Source organism: Rhinatrema bivittatum, chromosome 9 (assembly GCF_901001135.1).
Source record: "Rhinatrema bivittatum chromosome 9, aRhiBiv1.1, whole genome shotgun sequence".
Classification (NCBI taxonomy): domain Eukaryota; kingdom Metazoa; phylum Chordata; class Amphibia; order Gymnophiona; family Rhinatrematidae; genus Rhinatrema; species Rhinatrema bivittatum.
The window spans coordinates 220,421,679-220,445,539 of NC_042623.1; the positions used below are offsets into that span (position 1 = coordinate 220,421,679).

A 23,861-nucleotide genomic window follows, 5' to 3' on the forward strand; every position below is an offset into this window, starting at 1 on the left:
CCTCCATCCCAACCTCCAAGCCTTGTCCCTGACGGCATGGATGTTGAAAGGTTAGTCCTTCAGCCTTTCAACCTTTCAGATTCCGTTTCTCGAGTCCTGATAGCTTCACGAAAGCCTTCCACAAGAAAGTCTTACTCATACAAATGGAAAAGGTACACATCATGGTGCACTTCTCAGTCCCTTGATCCCCTTTCCTGTCCAATCTCCAAATTCTTGGACTATTTATGGCATCTCTCTGAATCAGGTCTTAAAACCTCTTCCATTAGGATGCATGTCAGTGCGGTAGCCGCCTTCCATAAAGGTGTACAGGGTGTCCCTATTTCAGTACAACCCCTAGTAACACGTTTTCTTAAAGGCTTGCTCCATCTGAAGCCACCCTTACGGCCTCCGGCCCCATCCTGGGACCTTAATCTGGTTCTTGGTCGTCTAATGAAACCTCCTTTCGAACCTCTGCACTCCTGTGAGTTAAAGTATCTCACATGGAAAGTGTTATTCCTTTTGGCTATCACTTCAGCTCGCAGGGTTAGTGAATTACAGGCCCTAGTTACCTATCCGCCTTACACTAAGCTCCTGCAGGACCGGGCGGTACTCCGCACTTACCCTAAATTTTTACCTAAGGTAGTTTCTGAGTTTCATATTAATCAATCCATCATACTACCTATCTTTTTTCCCAGGCCCCACTCCAACTCTGGAGAACAGACCCTGCATACCCTAGACTGTAAACGGGCTCTAGCCTTTTACCTAGACCGTACAGTTTCTCACAGGAAGAGCACTCAATTATTCGTCTCTTTCCATCCTAACAAGTTAGGACAACCTGTGGGTAAGCAGGCTCTTTCCTCCTGGTTGGCGGACTGCATTGCTTTCTGCTATGAGCAAGCGGGCATCCCTTTTCAAGACCGTGTCAAAGCACACTCTGTGAGGGCCATGGCTACGTCAGTGGCACACCTTCGATCGGTGCCGCTTCCTGACATCTGCAAGGCTGCAACCTGGAGTTCTCTCCATACCTTTGCAGCCCACTATTGTTTGGACAAAGCTGGAAGACAGGACTCCATCTTCGGCCAATCTGTCTTGCGTAACCTTTTTCCAACGTGATGTACCAACACCCTTCCACCTTCCCGGTAGGGTGCGGATGCCCTTTACCAAATTCCACCCCAGTTGTAGTGCCTGTTGCACGTCGTTGGGTGCATTTGGTGCAAGTCAGGACATCCTCAGCTCGGTACTCACCCATTTGTGAGGACAACCATCCTGCTTGTCCTGTGAGAAAGCAAATGTTGCTTACCTGATGTAACAGGTGTTCTCACAGGACAGCAGGATGTTAGTCCTCACGAAACCCGCCCGCCACCCCGCGGTGTTGGGTTTGTTTTGTTTTTACTTTCTAGGCACTGCCTGTAGCTTTGAACATCAGACTGAAGGGAGACCCCTGCTGGCTGCAGGGTCAGTGCCTTGCTGGGCATGCCCAGTAGGGGCCAGTCAAAGTTCTGTTTAAACTTTGACAGAAGTTTTCCGTGGTGGGCTCCATCCTCGATGTCACCCATTTGTGAGGACTAACATCCTGCTGTCCTGTGAGAACACCTGTTACATCAGGTAAGCAACATTTGCTTTCCCTTGGAGACTATGTCCTTCATTATTCAGAAGAAATTGGACAGTTTCCTCAGCTGCAAATCCAGAGTTTTGGAGGGTTGTAAGTGGAGGAGCATCTGAGTGGCTTGGGGAAGATGTGTCCTTATCCCCTCCTGATCATCAGCTACCACCGCAAATTGAATTTAGCTTCAGTCCAGAGGTGACTCATGTACCTCAGGATGATATAGGCATTCAGATCGCAGAGAAGGGAGCTGGTTCAGAGCAGTAGTTCTCTTTAGCAATGTTGAGTTTGGCAGAGTTTGGGAACCCTCATACTGATCAGATGGACCCACTGCTGGAAGCCAGATAGAGAAGAGCAGAGAACACCCCAGCACAAGCAGTGAGATAAAGAGAGTTACAGTGCTTGAAGTCTGGGCTGGTTGATGGAGCTCTATCTCGTCTTGTCAAGCTGGTGGTTACCCTGAATGCTAAATTAGCAGTTTTGTTGAGGTTAGACGTTACTACTACTTCCTCTGATATTGTTTCTTTGGCACAGAATGTAAAGGCACTGGCATATAATGGAGTCAGATCTAAGGAACTTAAGGGAAGATTGGAGGTTTTGGAGAAGGATGTTAAAGATTTAAGATCTGTGAATGCAGTCCTGATTCAGGATAAAGTACTGTTACATTGGAAAGTGGAACTGATGGAAAACTGTTAGGTACTTGAGCCTTAACTACCTAAATTTCCCTAGAAATTTCAGGACATATAACCTTGAGATCTTTTCAAGAAATATCTTATGGAAGTTGAATGTTACAGCTGAAACTTGTCCATATGAGAGTAAAATCTATTTCCCTAAAGGAAAACAAGGAAGTAATCAGGAAGTTGTACAATAAAAAATTCCAGTATTGGTGGATAATCTTAAGTTAACTGCCCTGCTGGAAAGTTGTGTGCAAGAAGAGTGTTGGGTTTGTGTCATAATGTGGACTGTTAGTCGCAGTGGCAATGACTCCTACCACGGGGAGGGGCCCCGTGGGGAACCACAGCAATAGGCTAGACTCAGAGAGCAGACACTGGAGATGGAAAGCTTTATTGTACTGCTGTAGATAGATGGTAATTAAGCAGGAAGGAATGGCACTGAAGTCCATCAAGGTGCCAATACGCTCAGACAGTCTCAGATGTAGACGTCTCACCCAGATGTAAAAGGTTGGTATTGTTCCGTAGAGCGGGATAAGCCGAACCTGCTGGGTGGAAATGGAGAGCTGGATCATAAAGGTACTCACTGAAGAGTAGTGCAGGAATCCTCCTGGTTGATGGTGAGGGCGGACCCGAGGTCTGTAGTGCAGGATACTCTGAACTGGGTAGGCCCTCGAGGAGCGAGTATCTGGGAGCGCAGATAATCCTGAAAGAGAAGAGAGACCTCTGAGGAGCGGTTGTCTAGTTAGTAGAAACCCCGAAGGGTAGTTGGAAGCGAGAGACCCCGAGGAGGGGGTGCCCAGAGCTTCTTCAGGAGCAAGATACCCCGGAGGGTAAGCGTGCAGCTTAAAAGCGGTCAGAGTAGCTAACCCAAAGTCCTTGCTAACTCGTTTGTTGGAAGTAGAGCAGAGGCTTAAATACCCAGACGTATTGACGTCATACGGTGGGGACGCCCCAAGGTTCCCACCATGACATGTAGATAAGTATAGGCAGCGTGCACACGCCCTAGGCAGCCACGGGAAGGAGCATGGTGGACGGGGACGCCCATGCTGAGTTGGAGACGCCGAGGGTTTCGGCACTCGGCACCGGAGGCAGCCATCTTACCCATGGAGGAGGAGAAAGGCAAAAAAGAGGTGAGGCAGAGCGGGTCGCAGCCATCTGCGACGATGGATGCAACAAAGAGTACAATAGGGCCCCTTTGTTTGTCTCGTTTGTCTCTGTATTAGATGTTAATATGACTATGCTCAAGTTTTATATATGGTACAAAGAATTTTAATTATATGAGATCCAGAATCATACTAAGCTTTTTCTTTATATTTTAATTTTTCCTTTTAGCTCTCCTATGCTTATTCAGGCAAATTTTAAAACGAGTACATGTATGCCCATAAACACGTGTATTGGCCCACGAGCGGAGATACACTGTTTTAAATAGTGCGAGCATTTGCACATGTATGTTTTAAACTACCTCTCCCATGCATGAATATGTGCCTAATCTTAAGACATTGCTCAAGAAAATGTACTCCGTGTACCTTTTCTAGGACTTTGCCAGCTTTTACATATGTATGTAGCTGGATTTTAAAATGTGCTCGCACGAGGGACAGCCCAGTTTTTCCAATTAGTTCACCAGTTTGCCCAGTTAACATGGAGGTCTTCAAGACCCATTTGGTTCTTCATCTTGCATGACCCCCAGTTGACTGAGACCCCTCACCCTGTCCTGTAAACCCTAAAACTTGAAATCTACAAACTTCTTTCTCATCTGGAGCAGCAGTAAACTTACCCGGATAATAAGATGACATGTCCTGCAGTCTCCTGTTTTAAAATGTGAAGTTACACGAGTAGCTGTTGGCCACACTCTGGAATGCCCATGCCCCACCCCTTTTCCATCCTTTTATTTTTGACACACACACGGGTACCTTGTGTCTTTTTAAAATCCGCATGGCTCACGGACAGCCCACATTTGTGAATATGTGGGCATTTTTGCACAAGAAACACTCAAAATCAACCTCATTGTCTTCTTCCCCTTAACATTTTTGTGGTGTAATCAAGATATGTCTCTTCAGTTTCTTTTTTTTCCTAGATATTTGTATTTGTGATGCTGTTTATTTCTGTATTGTTAGATTAATGAGCTATCTGCATTTAGAAATATAGAAATGTGATGGCAGAAAAAGACCATATGGCCTATTTAGTCTGCCCATCTGCCCAATTATTTTAGTTTTACAATTCCCATCATTCCCTCAGAGATCCCTTGTGTTTACCTTATGCTTTCTTGAATTCAGATACTGTTTTTCTCTCTACCAACTCCACTGGGAGGATGGTCCATGCATTCACTACCTTGTCTGTGAAGAAATATTTCTGAAGTTTTCTCTCGAGTCTACCTCCTTTCACCCTCATTGCCCGACCCTCTCATTATAGAGCCTACTTTCCATTGAAAGAGGCTTGCCTCCTGTGCCTTGAAGATATTTAAATGTCTCTATCATATCTCTTATTTCGCCTTTCCTCTAGGTGTACATGTTTAGATCTTTGTCTGTCCCCATTTGCTTTAAAATGAAGACCACTGACCATTTTAGTAGCCACTCACTGGACTGATTCCATCCTGTTTATATTCTTTTGATGGTACAGTCTATAAAATTGTACACTATTCCAAATGCGGTCTCCCCAGGGACCTATACAAGACCAATATCACATTCCTTTTACTGCTGACCATTCCTCTCCCTATGCAGCAGGCATCTTTCTGGCTTTTGCTGTCGTTTTATCCACCTTAAGATCATCAGATACAATCGCCCCCAGATTGCACTGGTCTGTCATGTTTAGAAGAATTTCACTCCCAAGAAAGCATCTCTCCCTTTGTATATTGCAACCAAAATGCAGAACTCTGCTTTTTTTTTTTTTAATTAAATCTTAGCTGTCAGAACCTAGACCTTTGCAGGATCCCTCCTCAGGTTTTTCACTACCCTACCTTATAAGCCTGATATTTCACTTTTGATGTAACTCCAATATTACTCCAATTCCAACATTGCTTCAGCGGCAGGGGGTGGCAGGAAATTGGACTCATACAATAACCAACAAGGGCCCTGTGGCAGTCTGTGAAACTGATAAGTATGGGAAACGGATAAGTATGGGAGCTTGCTGGGCAGACTGGATGGGCCATTTGGTCTTTTTCTGTCGTCATTTCTATGTTTCTATGTATGTATGTTCCTGGCTGTCTACTATGTTGCAGATTTTGGTATTATGAGCAAAAAACTTTCCTTCTGCAATGTCACTCATGAAAATGTTGAAAACTGGTCCAAGGATCAATCTCTGAGGCACACTGCTAATAATGCCCCACTCCTCAGAGTGGGCTCCATTTCCTACTACCTTTTTTCACCTCCCACTCAACCAATTTCTAACCCAGTCAGTCACTCTAGAGCCCATACCAAAGGTGCTCTATTTATGTCATCCTAACAAGAGTTGTTTTTTTTTTTTGTGACTTGTAAATGCTGAAATTTCTATAAATTCTTTAAAACACTATGGACCGGATTTTAAAAGGGTTACGCGCATAAGGTACACGCGTAACCCTTCTAAAACAGCCCTGCACTCGCCGAGCCTATATTGAATAGGCTTCCGGCGCGCGCAGGTCCCGGGGCTTTCTTGGGGTGGGCGTGCCGGGGGCGTGACACGATCGGTGCGTCATCGGGGGCATGTCGGGGGTGTGACGCGGTCGGCGCGTCATACGGGGGCGGTGCCGCGGGCGTGGTTTCGGCCCAGGGGCATTCTGGGGGCGTGGCCGCGGCCTCCGGACCAGCCCCCGGACCGGAACATGGCGCGTGGCAGCCGGCCCGACGTGCGCAAAGTTACGCCTGCTTAGAGCAGGCATAACTTCTGCCACAAAGGTAGGGGGGGATTTAGATAGGGCCAGGGGGTGGGTTAGGTAGGGGGAGGGAGGGGAAGGTGGGGGAAGGCGGAAGGAAAGTTTCCTCCAAGGACGCTCTGATTTCGGAGCGGCCTCGGAGGAAACGGGCAGCACGCGCAGGGCTTGGTGCACGCAAGTTGCACAAATGTGCACCCCCTTGCGCACACCAACCCCAGATTTTGTAAGATATGCACGGCTACGCGTGTATCTTATAAAATCTGGCGTACTTTTGTTCGCGCCTGGTGTGCAAACAAAAGTACGAGCGCGCGCTATGTTTTAAAATGTACCCCTATTTGAAAGTCTTCACTTGATAAACTTTAAGAATTATAAAAGCATGGAATGTAAAGTAATATAGATAGATTTGAAAAATCCGGTTAGAAGGAAATTCTGCTCCTTGATGCATAACGCTAAAATATAGTGCTGTCCACTCGCAGAAAGAGAAAAATTTTAAATTTAAAAAGGTGTTTTTACAGGTAGTTATAGGCTGGGGCAGATATGGCAAGCTGCCCCCTAAAACATGTCATTGCTAGTGTCAACCACCATCTTGTTTACAACTTATTGCCCTATCTGAGTCTGCAATATTTAAATGTTATAACATTACTTTGATGATTAATTCTCAATCTGTAAAGAAAAAACTCAATGTTATTCATGATTTACTCTTTGATCATAAGCAAGACTTTGTTCGCCTAACTGAAACCTGTCTGCTAACATCAGATTACGTTGCACTCAATCAACTATGTCCATTTGGTTACCATATCGTCTCTCAACCTAGAAGGAAGGGGCGTGGTAGGGGTTGGTCGTAATTCTTTAAGACTCTTTCCAAACTTCCACTGAAAACTTAAGTAATGACTCTATTTTAGAAATCATGGTCGTTAGTACCAATTGTTTGAATGTATTCATGGTTTATTGTTGTCTTAATTACCTATAGTCCCAATCTTCACCCTTGTTTGAACAACTGCTTTGTTCTAAAGGCAATTTTTAAAAAATGATTATCTTGGGTGATTTCAATTTGCATATTGATGCTGATCCTCTCCCATCAGTATATTCTACTTTTTTGTACAAAATGGAAGCTTTAGGTTGGTGCCAAATTGTTTCTTTTCCTACTCACAGGTTAGGACACACGCTTGATTTAATTTGTTAATTCTTCTGCTATGACAGCTATTTCCCCTAAACTAACTTGTTTCCCAGTCCCCTGGTTTGATCACTTTTTAATTTTGTGTGCTTTATCTTCCCATCTCGAATCAATTTTCTGTGAAAGCATATTCAACTGAAATTATTTCTAAAAGAGTCTAGATCAATCATGACCTATTTTCCGATGTAATGATGTTGACACTGCCTTCAACAGTTGGAATTCTATTGCTACTAAAATACTAGATGACATTGCTCCTGTTAAGACTATCCCTTTTATTCAACATTATGAGGCTAGGCGATGGGTTATTCCTTTAGTAAGACAGAAACAATGCAAATTATGCTGCACTGAGCGTGCTTGGCGCTAACATCCTTTGAATCCTGGTTGCCCCTAGATCGTACTATTATGATAGATTATAAAACTTTAATAACATCATCTAAAAGAGAGTATTTTTCCAAACAAATCTGCGAGATTTTCTTTAACCCAAAGATATTGTTTGGGATTGCCAAGAAACTGTCTACTTATTCTGGGCCATCAAAAATAGATAATTCCTCCGCAACTCCTTTGATGTTCTGTCATAATTTTGGGGACTTCCTCAAATCTAAGGTACAAGCTCTTCTTGATGATTGCCAATCATCTCCTTCTATTTCCTCGAGTCCCCTAAATGCACCCACATCATTATGGTCCGAATTTGAGTTAACCTCTGCTGCTGAAATCTGCCGAGTCATTTCTAAACTCAACGTTCTTATTGTGCTTTAAACATCTGTAGTATACCTACTCTTTCCAAGATTGTCAGTCTTTCTTTGAGCAAAGGAACTGTTCTACCCACCTCAAACAATCCATCATTCGGTCTTTATTAAAGAAACATAATTTAGATCCATTCTTGCCCATGAGCAATCGACCCATTGTTAGGGAGTTAGCAATCTGTTAGGGAGCTGCAATCTGTTGGGAGTATCAATCAGATAGGAGTTAGCAATCTGTTGGTATTTAGGAGAGTTGCAGGTGGATCCTTGGACCAGTGGCAGATGACCATGCCCCCGGGGGAAGATCCCGAGAGGGACCACCGGTCAGGCTCAGAGTTAGGAGACAGACACACACTAGTTCTTTTATTAGACAGTATACTGAACCACCAGAGGTGGCAGTAGTGAGCTGGAATGCCCGGCTGGGCTGTAATCTGTCAGATACTGGAACAGTGATCCCTGGAGGCTGAGCTGTAGAGAAACTGAAATATGATGAGTAGGCAAAGTATGCAGAGTACAGGTTCCGAACCTGATGGTAACACACACACACAATGTTTCATAAAAGCCCAGGAGCTGGAATGTATAGGCCCTCAAGGAGCGAGAACCTGGTTCCAGGGAAAGCTCTGAGAGAGCGATGGTAACTCGCTGATGTAGTTGACAATGATGACTTCCAGGCAGAAGAGAATACGGAGCAAGTCTGGGAATGAGGGTCCTTGAGGAGCGAGTACCAGTTCCAGACTGTTACCTGAAAAACAAAGGAGAGAGCGAGGCCCCTGAGGAGCGGGTATCCCTGGTAAGTCCAAGGAGGCAGAGTAGCTTAGGCGGTGAAACCTGAACCCATAGCGAGTCCTTTCCATTCCTTGCTAATTCAATCTGTTAGCAAATTCTAAGACCTTATATATCCGTCGCGGGTGACATCATCTCAGTGGGATGCCCCTGAGGTTCGCGCCATCACCGGTACTTCAGTCGGGGCCACGCCGCGTGCATGCCCGCCCATAGGCCTCCAGGAAACATGGCGGGTTGCAGCATCTAGCCGGTCTGGGGATGCCGTAGGGCTTCGGCAGCCAATCTTCCCGTGGTCGAAGAGGGAGGTGCCAAAGAGGTAAGGAGGGCGGAGAGAGGGCGTCGTGAACCAACGGACACAACACCCATTTCCTCTTTACCATTTCTTTCTAAACTTTTAGAGAATATATTGTTAAAACAACTAACTATTTCATTGAGGAAAATCATATTCTTGATCTATTTCAGTTTTGATTTAAGGAAACCCTTGACACTAAAACTTTACTTATTTCACTCCTTGATCACATCAGACGTAGACTTAACTATAGATATTCATACATCCTAATCATGTTAGATATTTATTCAGCATTTGATACCATTGATCATGAATACTATTAGCCCGTCTAAAGGGTTTTGGTTTATCTGGCCAAGTTTTGACTTGGTTTTAATCATATTTATCAAATCGATTCTCATAAATTAGATTAGGTTGACAATGCTCCTCTTGGTTTGTTAACATTGGAGTTCCACAAGGGTCTGTGTTATCATCCTTTTTATTTAATATTTACCTAATTCCCAATTTGCAAGTTATTGTCAAACTTATTTATTATTTATTTATGTATTTCCAGGTTTTCTATACCATCATTAAGATACAATCCATCACAATGGTTTACATAAAATTCAAATAAGAATAAGAGAAATAAGTTAAAAGAAAAATAGGATGTATAAAATAATACATACAGTATAATAACATTTCTTCATGTAACTAAAAATGGTAAAATCAAGATAAAAATATCAATTAAAATATGAATCATATGCATTAATTAGCGCTAATAATAATATAATTAAACTAAGAGCCAAATAAAATAAGTGCATAAAATAGGTAAAGTCATTCTGCTATTCCTTACAGTTATACTGTTTCTCACTCGCTATTAAATCTAGTTATTGTGTTTGTTGATATTCAATGTATGCTTTTTTGAAAGAGCAATGTTTTAAGCTCTTTTTTGAACTTACAAATATTTTGCTGTAGTCTCAGGTTTTCAGGTAATTCATTCCACATTTTAGGGCCTGCTATAGTGATCGCTCTGTTTCTTACTTGTGTTAGCTTTGCTGTTTTTATAGTTGGAATGGTTAACAAGGCCTTATTACTTGAAAGTAGGTTTCTCTGAGGAGTATGCATTTTGATTGAGGCATTCAGCCATTCGGTTGCTTCTCCATATAGAATTTTGTGAATGATGCAGAGAGTTTTATATTCAATGCATTGTTCGATGGGTAGCCAATGTAATTTGATCAAGACTGGTGTAATGTGGTCATACTTTCTTGTGTTTGTAAGAATCCGTGCTGCGGCATTCTGAAATACTTGAAGGGGACGGATAGTGGTATGAGGAAAACCAAGAAGTAGGGTATTGCAGTAGTCGATGTTTGCAAATAGTAATAGTTGAAGTACTGTTCTGAAATTGTTTTCATTCAATAGAGGTTTCAGTCATTTTAAGATGTGGAGTTTATTGTATCCATCTTTAAGTTTATTTGATATATGATTCTTTAAGCACAAATCGGAGTCTATGATTACTCCTAAATCTCTGGTATGATTGGAAATATGGATCTTCGTGGTGTTGTCTTCAAACATTATGAATGCAGATTCAATGTAATCATGTTTCCTATCAAGTAATATAATTTCTGTTTTATCTACGTTTAATATTAATTTCATATTTGTGATAAGTTTTTTAATAAGGGATAAATACATAGCTGTAAGTTTAATGGCGTCTTCTATTGAAGAGGTGATCAGAATGAGAAATTGGATGTCGTCGGCATATATAAAATGGATTAATCCAAGACCGCTTAGAAAATGACAAATTGGTAACATGTATATGTTGAATAATATAGCCGATAATGAGGATCCTTGTGGGACTCCTGTAATTAATTCTAGTTTATCTAAGGTCTTATTGTTAGTTAATTTTGACTTGGAATTGTTTATTTTTTAAGTAGGAGGTAAACCATTTTAATGTGTTATTAGTTAACCCAATTTCAATTAATCACGCAAGTGGTCAACAGTATCAAACGCTTCCGATAGGTCTAACAGGACCAAAAGATAGCTTTGACCATTATCAAAACCTCTCGTGATGGTATCAGTTAATGCTATCAGCAGAGTTTCTGTACTATGATGTTTCCTGAAGCCGTGTTGTGAGGGGAATAGTATATTGTTTGATTCTAAATGGTTTATTAGTTGGATTTGAACAACTTTTTCGATCAATTTGGCTAGGAAGGATAGGTTGGAAATGGATCGATAATTAATAGGTTGATTTGCGTCAAGTGACAGTTTCTTTAAGATAGGTTTTATGGTAGCGATTTTAAGGATTTGAGGAAAATTACCTTGCGTTAATTATGGAAGCTATGGTATTTGAAGTTAGATGGGCAGTGGCTTTCAGAGCAGTGATAGGTATTTTATCTTCTGGGTGTGAAGCAGGATTCAGTTTTGTTATTAATTTTTCAGTCTCAAAAGCAGATATTTCCTCAAATGTTTCCCATTTTGGGATATCTTTCGTGCTTAGCTTAATAGTTTGAATTTTGTTAGAATCTATACTGAATAGTAGGTTCTTAATCTTATTATTAAAAAAAGGTTTGCTAGGTTGGAGCAATCTAATTCTGTTGACACTCAAGTGGTCTCATTCAGATCCTTAATAAGTTTCTGGACTGTGGAGAAGAGGGTCCTGGGATTGTGTAAATAATTCTGAATTTTATTGGTAAAAAATTCTTTTTTAGAGTTATTGATGAGTTTTTTATAATGTGTGTGTAACTTATGTGATGGTTATCGAATTTACGCAGATCACATTCAATTTTTTATTAAGTTGAGCCTACTTGGTTGGAAACAGTCAGTGACATTGCTTTCTGCCTATCCTCTATTAAACAATGGTTGCATTTTAACAGACTCTCTTTAAATCTTTCCAAAGCAGAGTTCATGGTCATAAAACGTTCTAATAGCATTGGTTGTCCCTGCTAGTCTAATCTTAAATAACATTAAATTTCCTATGTCACCCCATGTTAAAGCTTGGGAGTATGGTTAGACTCTGACTTATCATTTCATCAACAGATTAAAAATGTTATAAAGAATGTTTTTTTCAAATTGAAAATACTGTATGGCTTAAAGAACCTACTTATGCCGAATGACTTCAAGATAGTTGTCCAAGCATCATTGCTGCCGCTTATCGATTACTGTAATTCTTTATATCTGGGACTTCCCAAATTAACATTAAAACCACTTCAATTTCTTCTTAATTCCACTGCATTTTTAATTACAAGTGTGAAATGCTATGATCATATATCTCCCATTGTGTTAGCTCTCAAATGGCTTCCAGTCTGTTTTCGAGTCCAAAAGAAAGTATTACTCATAAATTGCTTAGTTCTTCTTCTTTCCCTTGGGTTAATTCATTACTCCATATTTATCAACCAACAAGAAGCCTTAGATCTCAGGAAAGAGGTCTGTTAAAGGTACCTTCAATAAAAACAGCTAAACTAGCATTTACTAACGAATGTTCTTTCTCTGTGGCAGCACCTATTCTTTGGAATTCAATAACCATGTCACTAAGGCTTGAGGAATGTTCAAAGAAATTTAGAGCCAATCTGAAGGTATACCTACTGAATCAAGTGTTTATCTAGTAGAACTTGTATACAGTTTTAATCACTTTCAGGCCGATTCAAAAAAACGCGTGGGAGAGCAGGCGAGCGCCCGCTCTCCCGGCGCGTGCACAGGCCACTCTCCTGGGCACGCGATTCAGAAGGGTGGCCTATGCAAATTAGGGCCCGCGGTAAAAGGAGGCGCTAGGGACACTAGCACGTCCCTAGCGCCTCCTTTTTGACAGGAACGGTGGCTGTCAGCGGGTTTGACAGCCAACGCTCAATTTTGTCGGCGTCTGTTCTCAAACCCGCTGACAGCCATGGGTTCGGAAAACGGACGCCGGCATAATTGAGCATCCGTCTTCTGACCCGCGGGCTGATTTTTAATTTTTTTTAATTTTTACTTTTTTTTTTACTTTTGAGGCCTCCGACTTAATATCGCCATAATATTAAGTCGGAGGGTGCACAGAAAAGCAGTTTTTACTGCTTTTCTGTGCACTTCCCCGGCGCCGGCAGAATTTAACACCAGCCTTTGGGCAGGCGTTAATTTCTGAAAGTAAAATGTGTGGCTTGGCTGCACATTTTACTTTCTGTATCGCGTGGGAATAACTAATAGGGCCATCAACATGCATTTGCATGTTGCGGGCGCTATTAGTTTCGGGGGGTTGGACGCGCGTTTTCGACACGCTATTACCCCTTACTGAATAAGGGGTAAAGCTAGCCCGTTGAAAACGCGCATCCAAATGCGGGTTAACAGTGCGCTCCACCAGAGCGCACTGTACTGTATCGGCCTGTTTGTGCGGTATGAGGTCCTATCCTTATGCTTTGTCACAGTGGAGAATAGTTGGGCATAGTTTAACAGTTTTATAGGCTTTTACATTATGCCAGTTTATACATTTGTTTTTTGTTGAATTTTGACTTTGTCTTTTTATGTTTAATTTTATGTCAATTATGTATGTTTTTATGTAAATCACTTAGAGCTTTTGCACAAAGCGATTCAGAAATTTTAATAAACAAACAAACGTATTCTGGAGTGTTTCTTCATACCTGACAATCCTCCCTAGCTCAGCATGTTCAGAAATCACATGGTCCCCAACAGACCTTCCAAGAAACAAGATATATTGCTGTGTGGACAAAATATATTCTTCAAACTCATTTTGAGCTTCAGATTTTGGAAAAAATCATGTTCGTCTTTTTTTTTATTTAAAATGGATTTCCTCCTTCTGAGGTTGGCTATCAGTTTGCTGTGTACTTCTGTGTAACATTTCTCGCCAAGCTTTAGACTGTTATATTGACGTGCCTCTTTAGATAGTAGCAGTTGTTCATACAGCATTTGTATAATAAAGCATTCTAAATTTTGTTTTTAAATGTTGCATGACTTACAATTTAAAAAGTACATAATGATAAAATGTCAATACTACATTAGCAATAATAGATACGTGACTAATGTGTCGAAGATTTGACAGTTTTAGGCTGTAGCATTCACTCTGCACGCTTCCTAGATAAAGCTGTGAAAAATAATGCTGCTTTACAACATTGCTATCCTCTCTAATTCATTAAATACTCTCTTCTATTGCTTCTAGACCATCTGTCAGAAAACACCTAAGGATTCATCAAAGTATGAAGCCTGCAAACGAGCCTTAAAAGAAGTAAGCAAGGTGCGTCTAAAGAAACCAACCTGGAATCTTTGTGTTGTGGCTTTTTTTTCTCATCTGGAGAGTTATTGAAACATTTATGCAGCCAAGATTTGTTTTATGCCTTGGTACTTTGAATCACATACGGGCCGATACAGTAAGGAGCGGTAGGAAGAGCTGCGTTAGTGCCGGGCGCACCCGCGTTTGCCGCACGCACAGTCCTGCTTATCTACCGCTGATACTGTATTTAAATAGCTTGCAAATGCAAGCCGTGTCCAAGAAGCGTCTGTGAAGCGTTAGGCCCGCGCAACCCATTTTACTGTATAGGCGCTTAATACAGCGCCCATACAGTATCCTGGGTGCGCTGGTACCTGTCATTTCAAATGTCATTTCAAATGACATTTGAAATGACAGGCACCAGGAAGTGGATCCCAACTTTAACCCAGGAAAACCTAAAAACCTAAAATCCCCTCCTCTCAAAGCGGCTCGACATGTGCCAACTTACCTTTTGTTGCTTTTCAGCCCCTTCCCTTCTCTGCCGTCCTCCGGAGGGGGCAGCCGGCGTCGAAAGTGGCAAAAGCGGTCCCCCCCACGCAGGTCCCGGTTTTCCTGGTTCAGCCCTCATCTGCTTAAGGAAGATTGTGAAGTCAGGTAAGAGCCCATTGTTCTGTGCCCTCTCCAGTCACGGCGCAAGTGAAGCGAAGCGTACTTTCATTGGCTTGAGCGCCCGTCAATTTGGGCGCTCAAGCCAATGAAAGCACATGGATAGGCGTGTGTGACGCACGCCGTGACGTCACGCCCGCCCGTCCATGTGCTTTCATTGGCTTGAGCACCCAAGTTGACGGGCGCTCAAACCAATGAAAGTACGCTCCACTCGTGCCGTGACTGGAGAGGGCACAGAACAGTGGGCTCTTACCTGACTTCACAATCTTCCTTAAGCAGATGAGGGCTGAGCCAGGAAAACCGGGACCTGCACGGGGGGGACCGCTTTTGCCACTTTCGACACCGGCTGCCCCCTCCGGAGGACGGCAGAGAAGGGAAGGGGCTGAAAGCAACAAAAAGCAAGTTGGTAACATGTCGAGTTGCTTCAGGAGGAGGGGATTTTAGGTTTTTAGGTTTCCTTTTGGGGGAAAGTTTGCCGTCTACCCTTACCCCTGCCTCTAACACAGGGGTAGGGGTAGGCGGTAAATTAGCAGGTTAAACACGCGGCAAAACTGCAGGTTAAGAAAGCGATAGTCGGGGCGCGTGTTACTGTATGGGAGGGAATAGCTAATTTGATCGTTCACATCTCATATACATACCGCGGGCGGAAGGGGTTGCCCGGTGATTTAAAGAGGTGGTAAGAATGGGTTAAAGGGGATAGTGTATCGCGGGTTGGACTAACGCGGCCGAAAAGTGAGTAGAAAGCGGGTTAGAAGCAGGGTAACCGCAGCCGCACTTTACTGTATCGACCTGAAAATAATTAGGCCTTCAGTTGACCCACTTTGTAAAACGGGAGTCTTTGCTGATGCTGTATTTATTCATTAAATGTGTCCATCTACTAGTACTCTTTTACTTTTCTTCAATAAAATAGGGCCCAATGGAAATCCTTTTGAAGGACTCAAGGGCTGTCATAAAATTTCCTTAACCTAGGTTCTTTTGGTTTGCTGTTCAGCTTTCTGTAGGACTCACCCATAAATGGTAGAAAAATATTCTGTATTATCAATTAATAGATAGACATTCTATTTTACCTCAGGTATTTTTGTTTATCAAACTTGCACAATAAGAAAGGGCAGAAAGTTAATAACCCAGGACAAACTATATTTCAAAAAGAAAAAGAGTCCTATAGACGTAAATTAAATACACAAATAGCAACCAAAACGTTTAGAAAAGCCTTTCCTAGCGTGTAGCAGATGGACTCAGAACAAATGGGTAAAGTGTGCTCGTGTTAGCAGTTGGAGACGGATCTGACGTCAGCACGGGGTACATATACCCCCGCAGGAAGTGCAGCAACTCAGTAATTTCCGTCTCCAAAGCAGTTTGGCGCTACCTCACGCTCGCTGAGCGTTTTTCAAAATTCTAACGACTAAACTTCATAGAAGAATCCTACCTGAAGACGAGCCCCGCACTCCTGCGGTGATACCATTCGGTCCCTCCCCCAGTTGAGTTTCCCGAGGTGATTTCCGTGGTCCCTCGGAGGTAAGAGCCTCAGTCCGGTGGCCGATTCGCGGCAGGGACCTAGCCCCCGAGTGAGAAGGGCTCAGGTGCGGCACAGAGGCAGCCTCTGTCCCGGTGCGGACTTGGCCCCCGAGCGAGACGAGTTCGGGCGCGGCCTAGAGGCAGCGGGTGCACTTCCTCGAGCGCGGCAGTGACGGTAATCACCCTCTCCCCCCGCAGCCGGAGACCGCCCGGGTCGCAGCCGGGAAGCGCCGAAGACAAGGTAAGGTGTACATCTTTACTTGTGGGTCTCTGAGAAAGCGAGGATTAGCGGGGTCTGCCTACATGGCAGCCCGCCAAGGAGGTCGCCATCTTACCTGCCTGCTCGCCATCACCGTTTCCCTGGTTCGTCGCCTCGCTCTAGCGCTCAGGCCAGACTGAGCACACAGGCGGCGGGCGCATATGTTGGGCGCCCGAAAATAATTGGGCGCATATTGGATAGAGGCGCACATCGAAGACACCTTGATAGGAGCAAGTTGATGAGCACACGTTGCTAAGCCCACGTTGCTAGGCGCACGTTGATGGGCACACGTTGCTAAACCCGCGTTGATAGGCGCACGTTGATGAGCACACGTTGCTAAGCCCACGTTGCTAGGCGCACGTTGATGGGCACACGTTGCTAAGCCCGCGTTGATAGGCGCACGCTGCTAAGCGCACGTCCATAGGCGCAAGTTCATAGGCGCACGTTGATAGGTGCATGTTGATAAGCGCACGTTCATAGGCGCACGTTCATAGGTGCACGCTCATAGGTGCATGTTGATAAGCGCACATTGATAAGAGCACGTTGATAGGCGCACATCTTCGCACATATTATAAACCGCATAGAGATAACAGACGCGATGGAGCGTAGGAGAGCCCATGCGCCGCAGAGCCGGCACCTCCAGAATCAGGCATAAGAGCTCTAGGCCTCTGCTCAGCATGCAACCTCAGAGCCACACAGAGCGAGGAAGCAGACTCCCTATGTGCCCAATGTGAGGAGGCCCTGGGAGTTCCAGGCCAGGGCCAGTCCCAGACCAACGTACTTGCCAGTTCCTCAGGGAACACCCCGGACCTAGCAGGCAGCGGTGAGCAGCCAGGGAACCCGAGAGACCTGGTGCCCCTAAGGCTAGAACCTGCTTCGCTTTCCTGGGTGGAATTATTCAAGGGGATTCATGCCTTTGTCAAGATGCAGTCTGATCCCCGAACAGACCCATACGTACCCGAGGATCCCGCCCCTGGACCCTCAAGGCCTAGGCACGGCCACTCGCCACCCAGAAGCCCCACTTATGGGGATTCAGATTGTTCTGAGGAAGAGGGTGAGCCCCCCGAGGAGGGAGAGCTTCCCTCGGGGATAGAACCGTATCGAACCATGAGATGCTTCTTTCTTAAAGAGGATCTCCCAGACCTGGTCTCTCAATGCCTGTCGGAGCTGGCTATCCCGGGCCACGGCACCCCAGGGGAACCTAGAATGAACCCTCTGCTAGAGGGCCTGCGCCAATCGGCTCACCATTTCCCCTCCTACAAGCAGCACAACAGCTAATCGATCTGGAATCGAATGCGCCGGAGGCCTCATTCAAAGGGGGTTGGGCCTTATCTGACATGTACCCTCTGGACCCGGCAACCAAGAAGCTGCTGGCGTGCCCTTAGGTAGACGCCATAGTTTGCGTAATTGTGAAGCGCACCACCATTCCGGTGGAGGGAGGGGCGGCCCTCAAGGATGCACATGACCGGTGCATGGACGCCATTCTGAAACAAGCCTTTGAGGTGGCAGCCATGTCCCTACGAATTGCGACCTGCTGCACCATGGTGACGCGTTCCTGTTTATCTCAAGCTAGGAACAACACCCCGGGAGAAGAAATGGAATCAGCTCTCTCGTTCCTCACTGACGCAGCCTCCGACCTAGTCCGTACGGCAGCCAAGGGAGTGTCATCCTCAGTGGCAGCCAGGAGACAGCTCTGGCTACGAAATTGGTCGGCCGACTCCTCCTCCAAGACACGCCTCACAAGAATGCCCTTTAAGGGATCCCTCCTGTTCGGCAGCGACCTCGAGAAACTGGCTAATAAGTGGGGCGCCTCTCCATTACCCTGTCTACCAGAAGACAGGTCAAGGAGGAGCCAGCGCCATTTTTCTAGGCCATCCCTCTGGATGGCTCTCAGCCAGCCATCCCTCTGGATGGCCATCCCTCTGGATGGCTGAGAGCCATCCCTCTGGATGGCCATCCCTCTGGATGGCTCTCAGCGCTTCAACCCTTCATCCCTCTGGATGGCTGAGAGCCATCCCTCTGGATGGCTCTCAGCGCTTCAACCCTTACAGGGCTTGCTACCAAGCACCTCGTTCTCAGACCAGGAACCAGTCCTTTCGGACCAAGCACAACAAGAGGAGAACCGGCTCGGGTTCTGGTCCCGGCCGCAACCCACAATGAGAATCAGCTGACCCATCTGGGGGACGAAGCCATAGGGGCAGGCTAACCCTATTCTACCGCAGGTGGGTTGAGATTACCTCGGACCAGTGGGTCCTCGCCATTATCCGAGAAGGGTATTACTTGGACTTTCTTCGGCTCCCTCCGGACAAGTTTGTGGAATCTCCTTGTCTACCCCTCAAGAGGGAGGCACTGGAAGCTACCTTGCGGAGGCTCCTGTCCCTAAACGCCATAATCCCAGTGCCTGCATGGGAGATAAATTCTGGGCATTATTCCATTTATTTCATAGTACCCAAGAAAGAGGGCACTTTCAGGCCCGTCCTGGACCTCAAGTCAGTCAACCGACACCTACGGGTCCCCAGCTTTCGCATGGAAACTCTGCGGTCAGTCAAAAGTGCAATACAGCCAGGGGAGTTTCTCACATCCCTGGACCAGTCAGAAGCCTACTTGCATATCCCAATCCATTGGGATCACCAGCGCTACTTACGCTTCAGAGTCCTGAGCCAACACTTCCAGTTCCAAGCTTTACCCTTCGGGTTAGCCACCGCGCCGCGGACCTTTACCAAGGTCATAGTAGTAGTGGCGGCGGCGTCACTCAGGAAGGAAGGAATTCTCGTCCATCCCTACCTGGACGATTGGCTGATCAGGGCAAAATCACTGGAGGAGAGCCACCAGGCAACCAACAGAGTTATATCTCTTCTGGAAAGCCTAGGATGGGTAGTCAACACAAACAAGAGTTCCCTTCAGCCTTCCCAGTCGCTGGAATACCTAGGAGTCCGATTCGACACCCGGGAATCAAGGTCAGCCTGACCTCCAAGAGGAGATCAAAACTCCGGAATCGTCTGCAGGCCCTGCTGAGCGCCACCCGGCCCACAGCTTGGGATTACCTACAGGTCCTCGGCCTCTTGGCATCCACTCTGGAGGTGGTACCATGGGCGCGGGCTCATATGAGACCATTACAACGCGCCCTCCTATCTCGGTGGAGCCCACGATCACAGAACTACACCATACACCTTCCTCTACCAGCCAGAGTGCGGAATCAGCTACGGTGGTGGTTGCAGCCCGGCCACACGAGCCGAGGGTCAAAAATGTCCTCCCCAACCTGGACCCTGCTCACTACAGATGCCATCCTGAACGGATGGGGAGCACACTGCGAAGAACTAACCGCCCAAGGGCGGTGGAACAAAGAAGAGTCAGGGTGGAACATCAACCGACTAGAGGCATGGGCAGTCAGGCTAGCCTGCCTGCGATTTGCCCACAGACTTCGAAACAGGGCGATCAGAGTGATGTCGGACAACGCCACCACGGTGGCATACATCAACTGACAGGGCGGAACCAGAAGCCAACAGGTATCCTTGGAAATAACCCCCTGATGGCTTGGGCGGAGGCGAATCTCCAGGACATCTCCGCCGTCCACATCGCCGGGAAGGACAACACCACGGCAGACTTCCTCAGCAGAGAAAGCCTAAACCCGGGGGAATGGCAGCTGTCGCCCACAGCTTTCCAGATGATTGTGGATCAGTGGGGGACTCCGGGCATGGACCTACTAGCGGACAGGTCCAACGCTCAAGTACCCAGATACTTCAGTCGCAGACGAGATCCTCTCTCCCATGGGATCGATGCTGTAGTACAGCCATGGCCTCAAGGGATCCTGCTATATGCTTTTCCTCCATGGCCCCTGCTGGGCGCCATTAAACACAAGATTCAGCGGCACAGAGGCCTAGTTTTTCTAGTGGCCCCGGACTGGCCAAGAAGACCCTGGTACGCAGACATGAGAAGACTGCTGGCAGGGATTCCACTACCCCTGCCTCCACACAGGGACCTGCGGCGGCAAGGTCCCATCCTTTACGAGGATCCAGCTCAATTCTCTCTTATGGTCTGGCCATTGAGAGGGCTAGACTGAAGAATATGGGATACTCGGGGCCGGTAATAGATACACTCCTCCAAGCATGCAAATTCTCCACATCACTAACATATATAAGGATCTGGAGAGTATTTGAAGCCTGGTGCGACACTCACAGCACCAATCCACATGCCGCTAAAATCCCTATTATTTTGAATTTCCTGCAAGATGGACTTCAGAAGGGTCTGTCCCTCAATTCCATCAAGGTTTTGAGTATTGGGCTCATTATGTTCTCGTTTTCTTATCCTGGGAGGGTGGCTTTTCCTAGTTGGGGTTTTTCCTTTTTTCTGTATATTTTCAGTGTCTGTCTTTGTAATAAACACCATAAAGAGGCAGTGAATACAGTAAAATCACCCTTCCACAAATAGGAGTTGATGCTTAAAATAATTGGGAAAGGGGATTAGCTTCTGCCTGCTCTTTTGGCTTTTCATCTCATCTGCAACCTGCTTCAGTTGCAGGCTTGTGAAGGCTTGTGCAAGGGCAGCACAAGCCTTCATACACAGCTACCCAGGGTTCTCCCCAAAATGTATTCCCTCACAGACCTTTTTCAATCTAGCAGTCATTGCAGTAGTCTTTGGTAGGCAGTTCCCATTGACATTCAGTAGATCTGCATCTTGAATTCCACCCATAGGTATTAATGTTGTACTGTGGTTGGGATTCTCTTCTCCCACACCCCCCTCAAGGCTGTAAATCTTGCCTCTGTTACCTTCCAAGGTCAAGACAGCCTGAAAAAATATAGCTTTCTGGGAATCCAGACACAAGCTGCTGTATCTTTGGCATCTCAGCACTTCAGATCTTTGGGAGGTATGCAGCAATCAAGCAATTAACGTGAGACTGGATGGATCCAACATTATAAATATTGGAACTAGAGCTCCTGTGCATGTTAGAGCTAGACAGTGCCTTAAGCCATAAGCATTTCTGTCTGCTTGAAATTATTTATGCATGGAAACTGTCAATTTTCTCTGAACAGGAAAGTTTGTAAGAAATTAGAAATGCCAAATTGCACTTCTTAAATTATTTTCACTGAAGAGCCAGCCTTATGTTTAATCATGTTTAAAAATCCTGATGGTAGGATAATGCTGTCTGCGGCTAGAGTAGGTTGGAAAAACTTTATATTGCATGATGGTGGTGATCAAATTCTGAAAAGCCTCAATAATGGATCTTTTATGGAAAAAATATTTTGTTTCATAAATTTAGAAATTAGAATAGTTGTATAAAGTAGAGATGTGAATCGTGTCCTCGATCGTCTTAACGATCGATTTCGGCTGGGAGGGGGAGGGAATCGTATTGTTGCCGTTTGGGGGGGTAAAATATCGTGAAAAATCGTAAAATCGTGAGCCGGCACATTAAAACCCCCTCTAACCCACCCCCGACCCTTTAAATTAAATCTCCCACCCTCCCGAACCCCCCCCAAATGACTTAAATAACCTGGGTGTCCAGCGGCGGTCCGGAACGGCAGCGGTCCGGAACGGGCTCCTGCTATTGAATCTTGTTGTCTTCAGCCGGCGCCATTTTCCAAAATGGCGCCGAAAAATGGCGGCGGCCATAGAACAACACGATTCCACGGCAGGAGGTCCTTCCGGACCCCCGCTGGACTTTTGGCAAGTCTTGTGGGGGTCAGGAGGCCCCCCCCAAGCTGGCCAAAAGTTCCTGGAGGTCCAGCGGGGGTCAGGGAGCGATTTCCCGCCGCGAATCGTTTTCCGTACGGAAAATGGCGCTGGCAGGAGATCGACTGCAGGAGGTCGTTCAGCGAGGGTTCCGGCGCCTCGCTGAACGACCTCCTGCAGTCGATCTCCTGCCGGCGCCATTTTCCGTACGGAAAACGATTCGCGGCGGGAAATCGCTCCCTGACCCCCGCTGGACCTCCAGGAACTTTTGGCCAGCTTGGGGGGGGCCTCCTGACCCCCACAAGACTTGCCAAAAGTCCAGCGGGGGTCCGGAAGGACCTCCTGCCGTGGAATCGTGGTGTTCTATGGCCGCCGCCATTTTTCGGCGCCATTTTGGAAAATGGCGCCGGCTGAAGACAACAAAATTCAATAGCAGGAGCCCGTTCCGGACCGCTGCCGTTCCGGACCGCCGCTGGACACCCAGGTTATTTAAGTCATTTGTGGGGGGTTCGGGAGGGTGGGAGATTTAATTTAAAGGGTCGGGGGTGGGTTTTAGGGGGTTTTAATGTGCCGGCTCACGATTCTAACGATTTATAACGATAAATCGTTAGAATCTCTATTGTATTGTGTTCCATAACGGTTTAAGACGATATTAAAATTATCGGACGATAATTTTAATCGTCGAAAAACGATTCACATCCCTAGTATAAAGTGAGTGTACACCGTGCCTCTTGCTCTTTCTCATATTCATAATAATACTTATCACTAGGAGTTATAAATTACCTTTTTTTCGCTGCATGTAGCATTTGTAGACTGCCTGAAAGAACTAGATGCAAGCACCTTCTCATTTACTGCTAATATTACATTACTAAGTTCATTAAACAAATACCTTGGACTGGTTTCTTCTAAAAATTCCTAGTGAGAGAGCTCTTCCTCTTCTGTGCCAGAAAATGTCTGCTCTCCTTTGACAAAATGAACCCGTGCCACAAATTTGAGTGTTGCAAATCACTCATGCGTGATCTCAGACATTTTTTTATGTGGCTATGTGGCTGCACACTGATATTGTTACTGACAAGGAAACATATTTTATATGGTCATGATGGAAGAACTACAGTTTCTAAGGAAAAATAATTATAAAATTATTTTTTTGTTTTTAAATAATTCCTTAATTCTTTTTCTTTTCAGTTAGTTCGCTTATGCAATGAGGGAGCTCGAACCATGGAGAGGACAGAAATGATGTATACAATCAACTCCCAGCTGGAGTTTAAAATTAAGGTGAAGTTCTGTTTCAGTGTATGAAGCCATAGGCATTAGGGGTGTTTCATTGTGTAGTCCCCCCCCCCAAAAAAAAACATGCTTTGTTTCGTTTATAGAAATTACACATGCTGAAATGACCAAGTGCAGTGGTTCTTAACAGGTATGTTGGGACACATTGGTATGTCACAAAGTCCTGAGAGTTATGTACAAAACTCTATTATTCATAAAGCACTATACTATGACAACT

The 23,861-nt window shown here is 45.4% G+C and overlaps 1 protein-coding gene across 3 annotated transcripts in view; it reads left to right on the top strand.

The window, feature by feature from the left end:
* The window catches only part of ARHGEF26 (Rho guanine nucleotide exchange factor 26), a 445,885-nt gene that overhangs the window by 234,012 nt on the left and 188,012 nt on the right, over positions 1 to 23,861 (top strand). For 2 of the 3 annotated variants that reach the window (XM_029615042.1, XM_029615040.1), the window contains exons 8-9: positions 14,203 to 14,277; positions 23,543 to 23,632. In XM_029615042.1, the coding sequence (XP_029470902.1) occupies positions 14,203 to 14,277; positions 23,543 to 23,632 (165 nt within the window). The remainder of the gene's footprint in view (positions 1 to 14,202; positions 14,278 to 23,542; positions 23,633 to 23,861) is intronic. The other variant, XM_029615041.1, reaches the window with a different exon arrangement.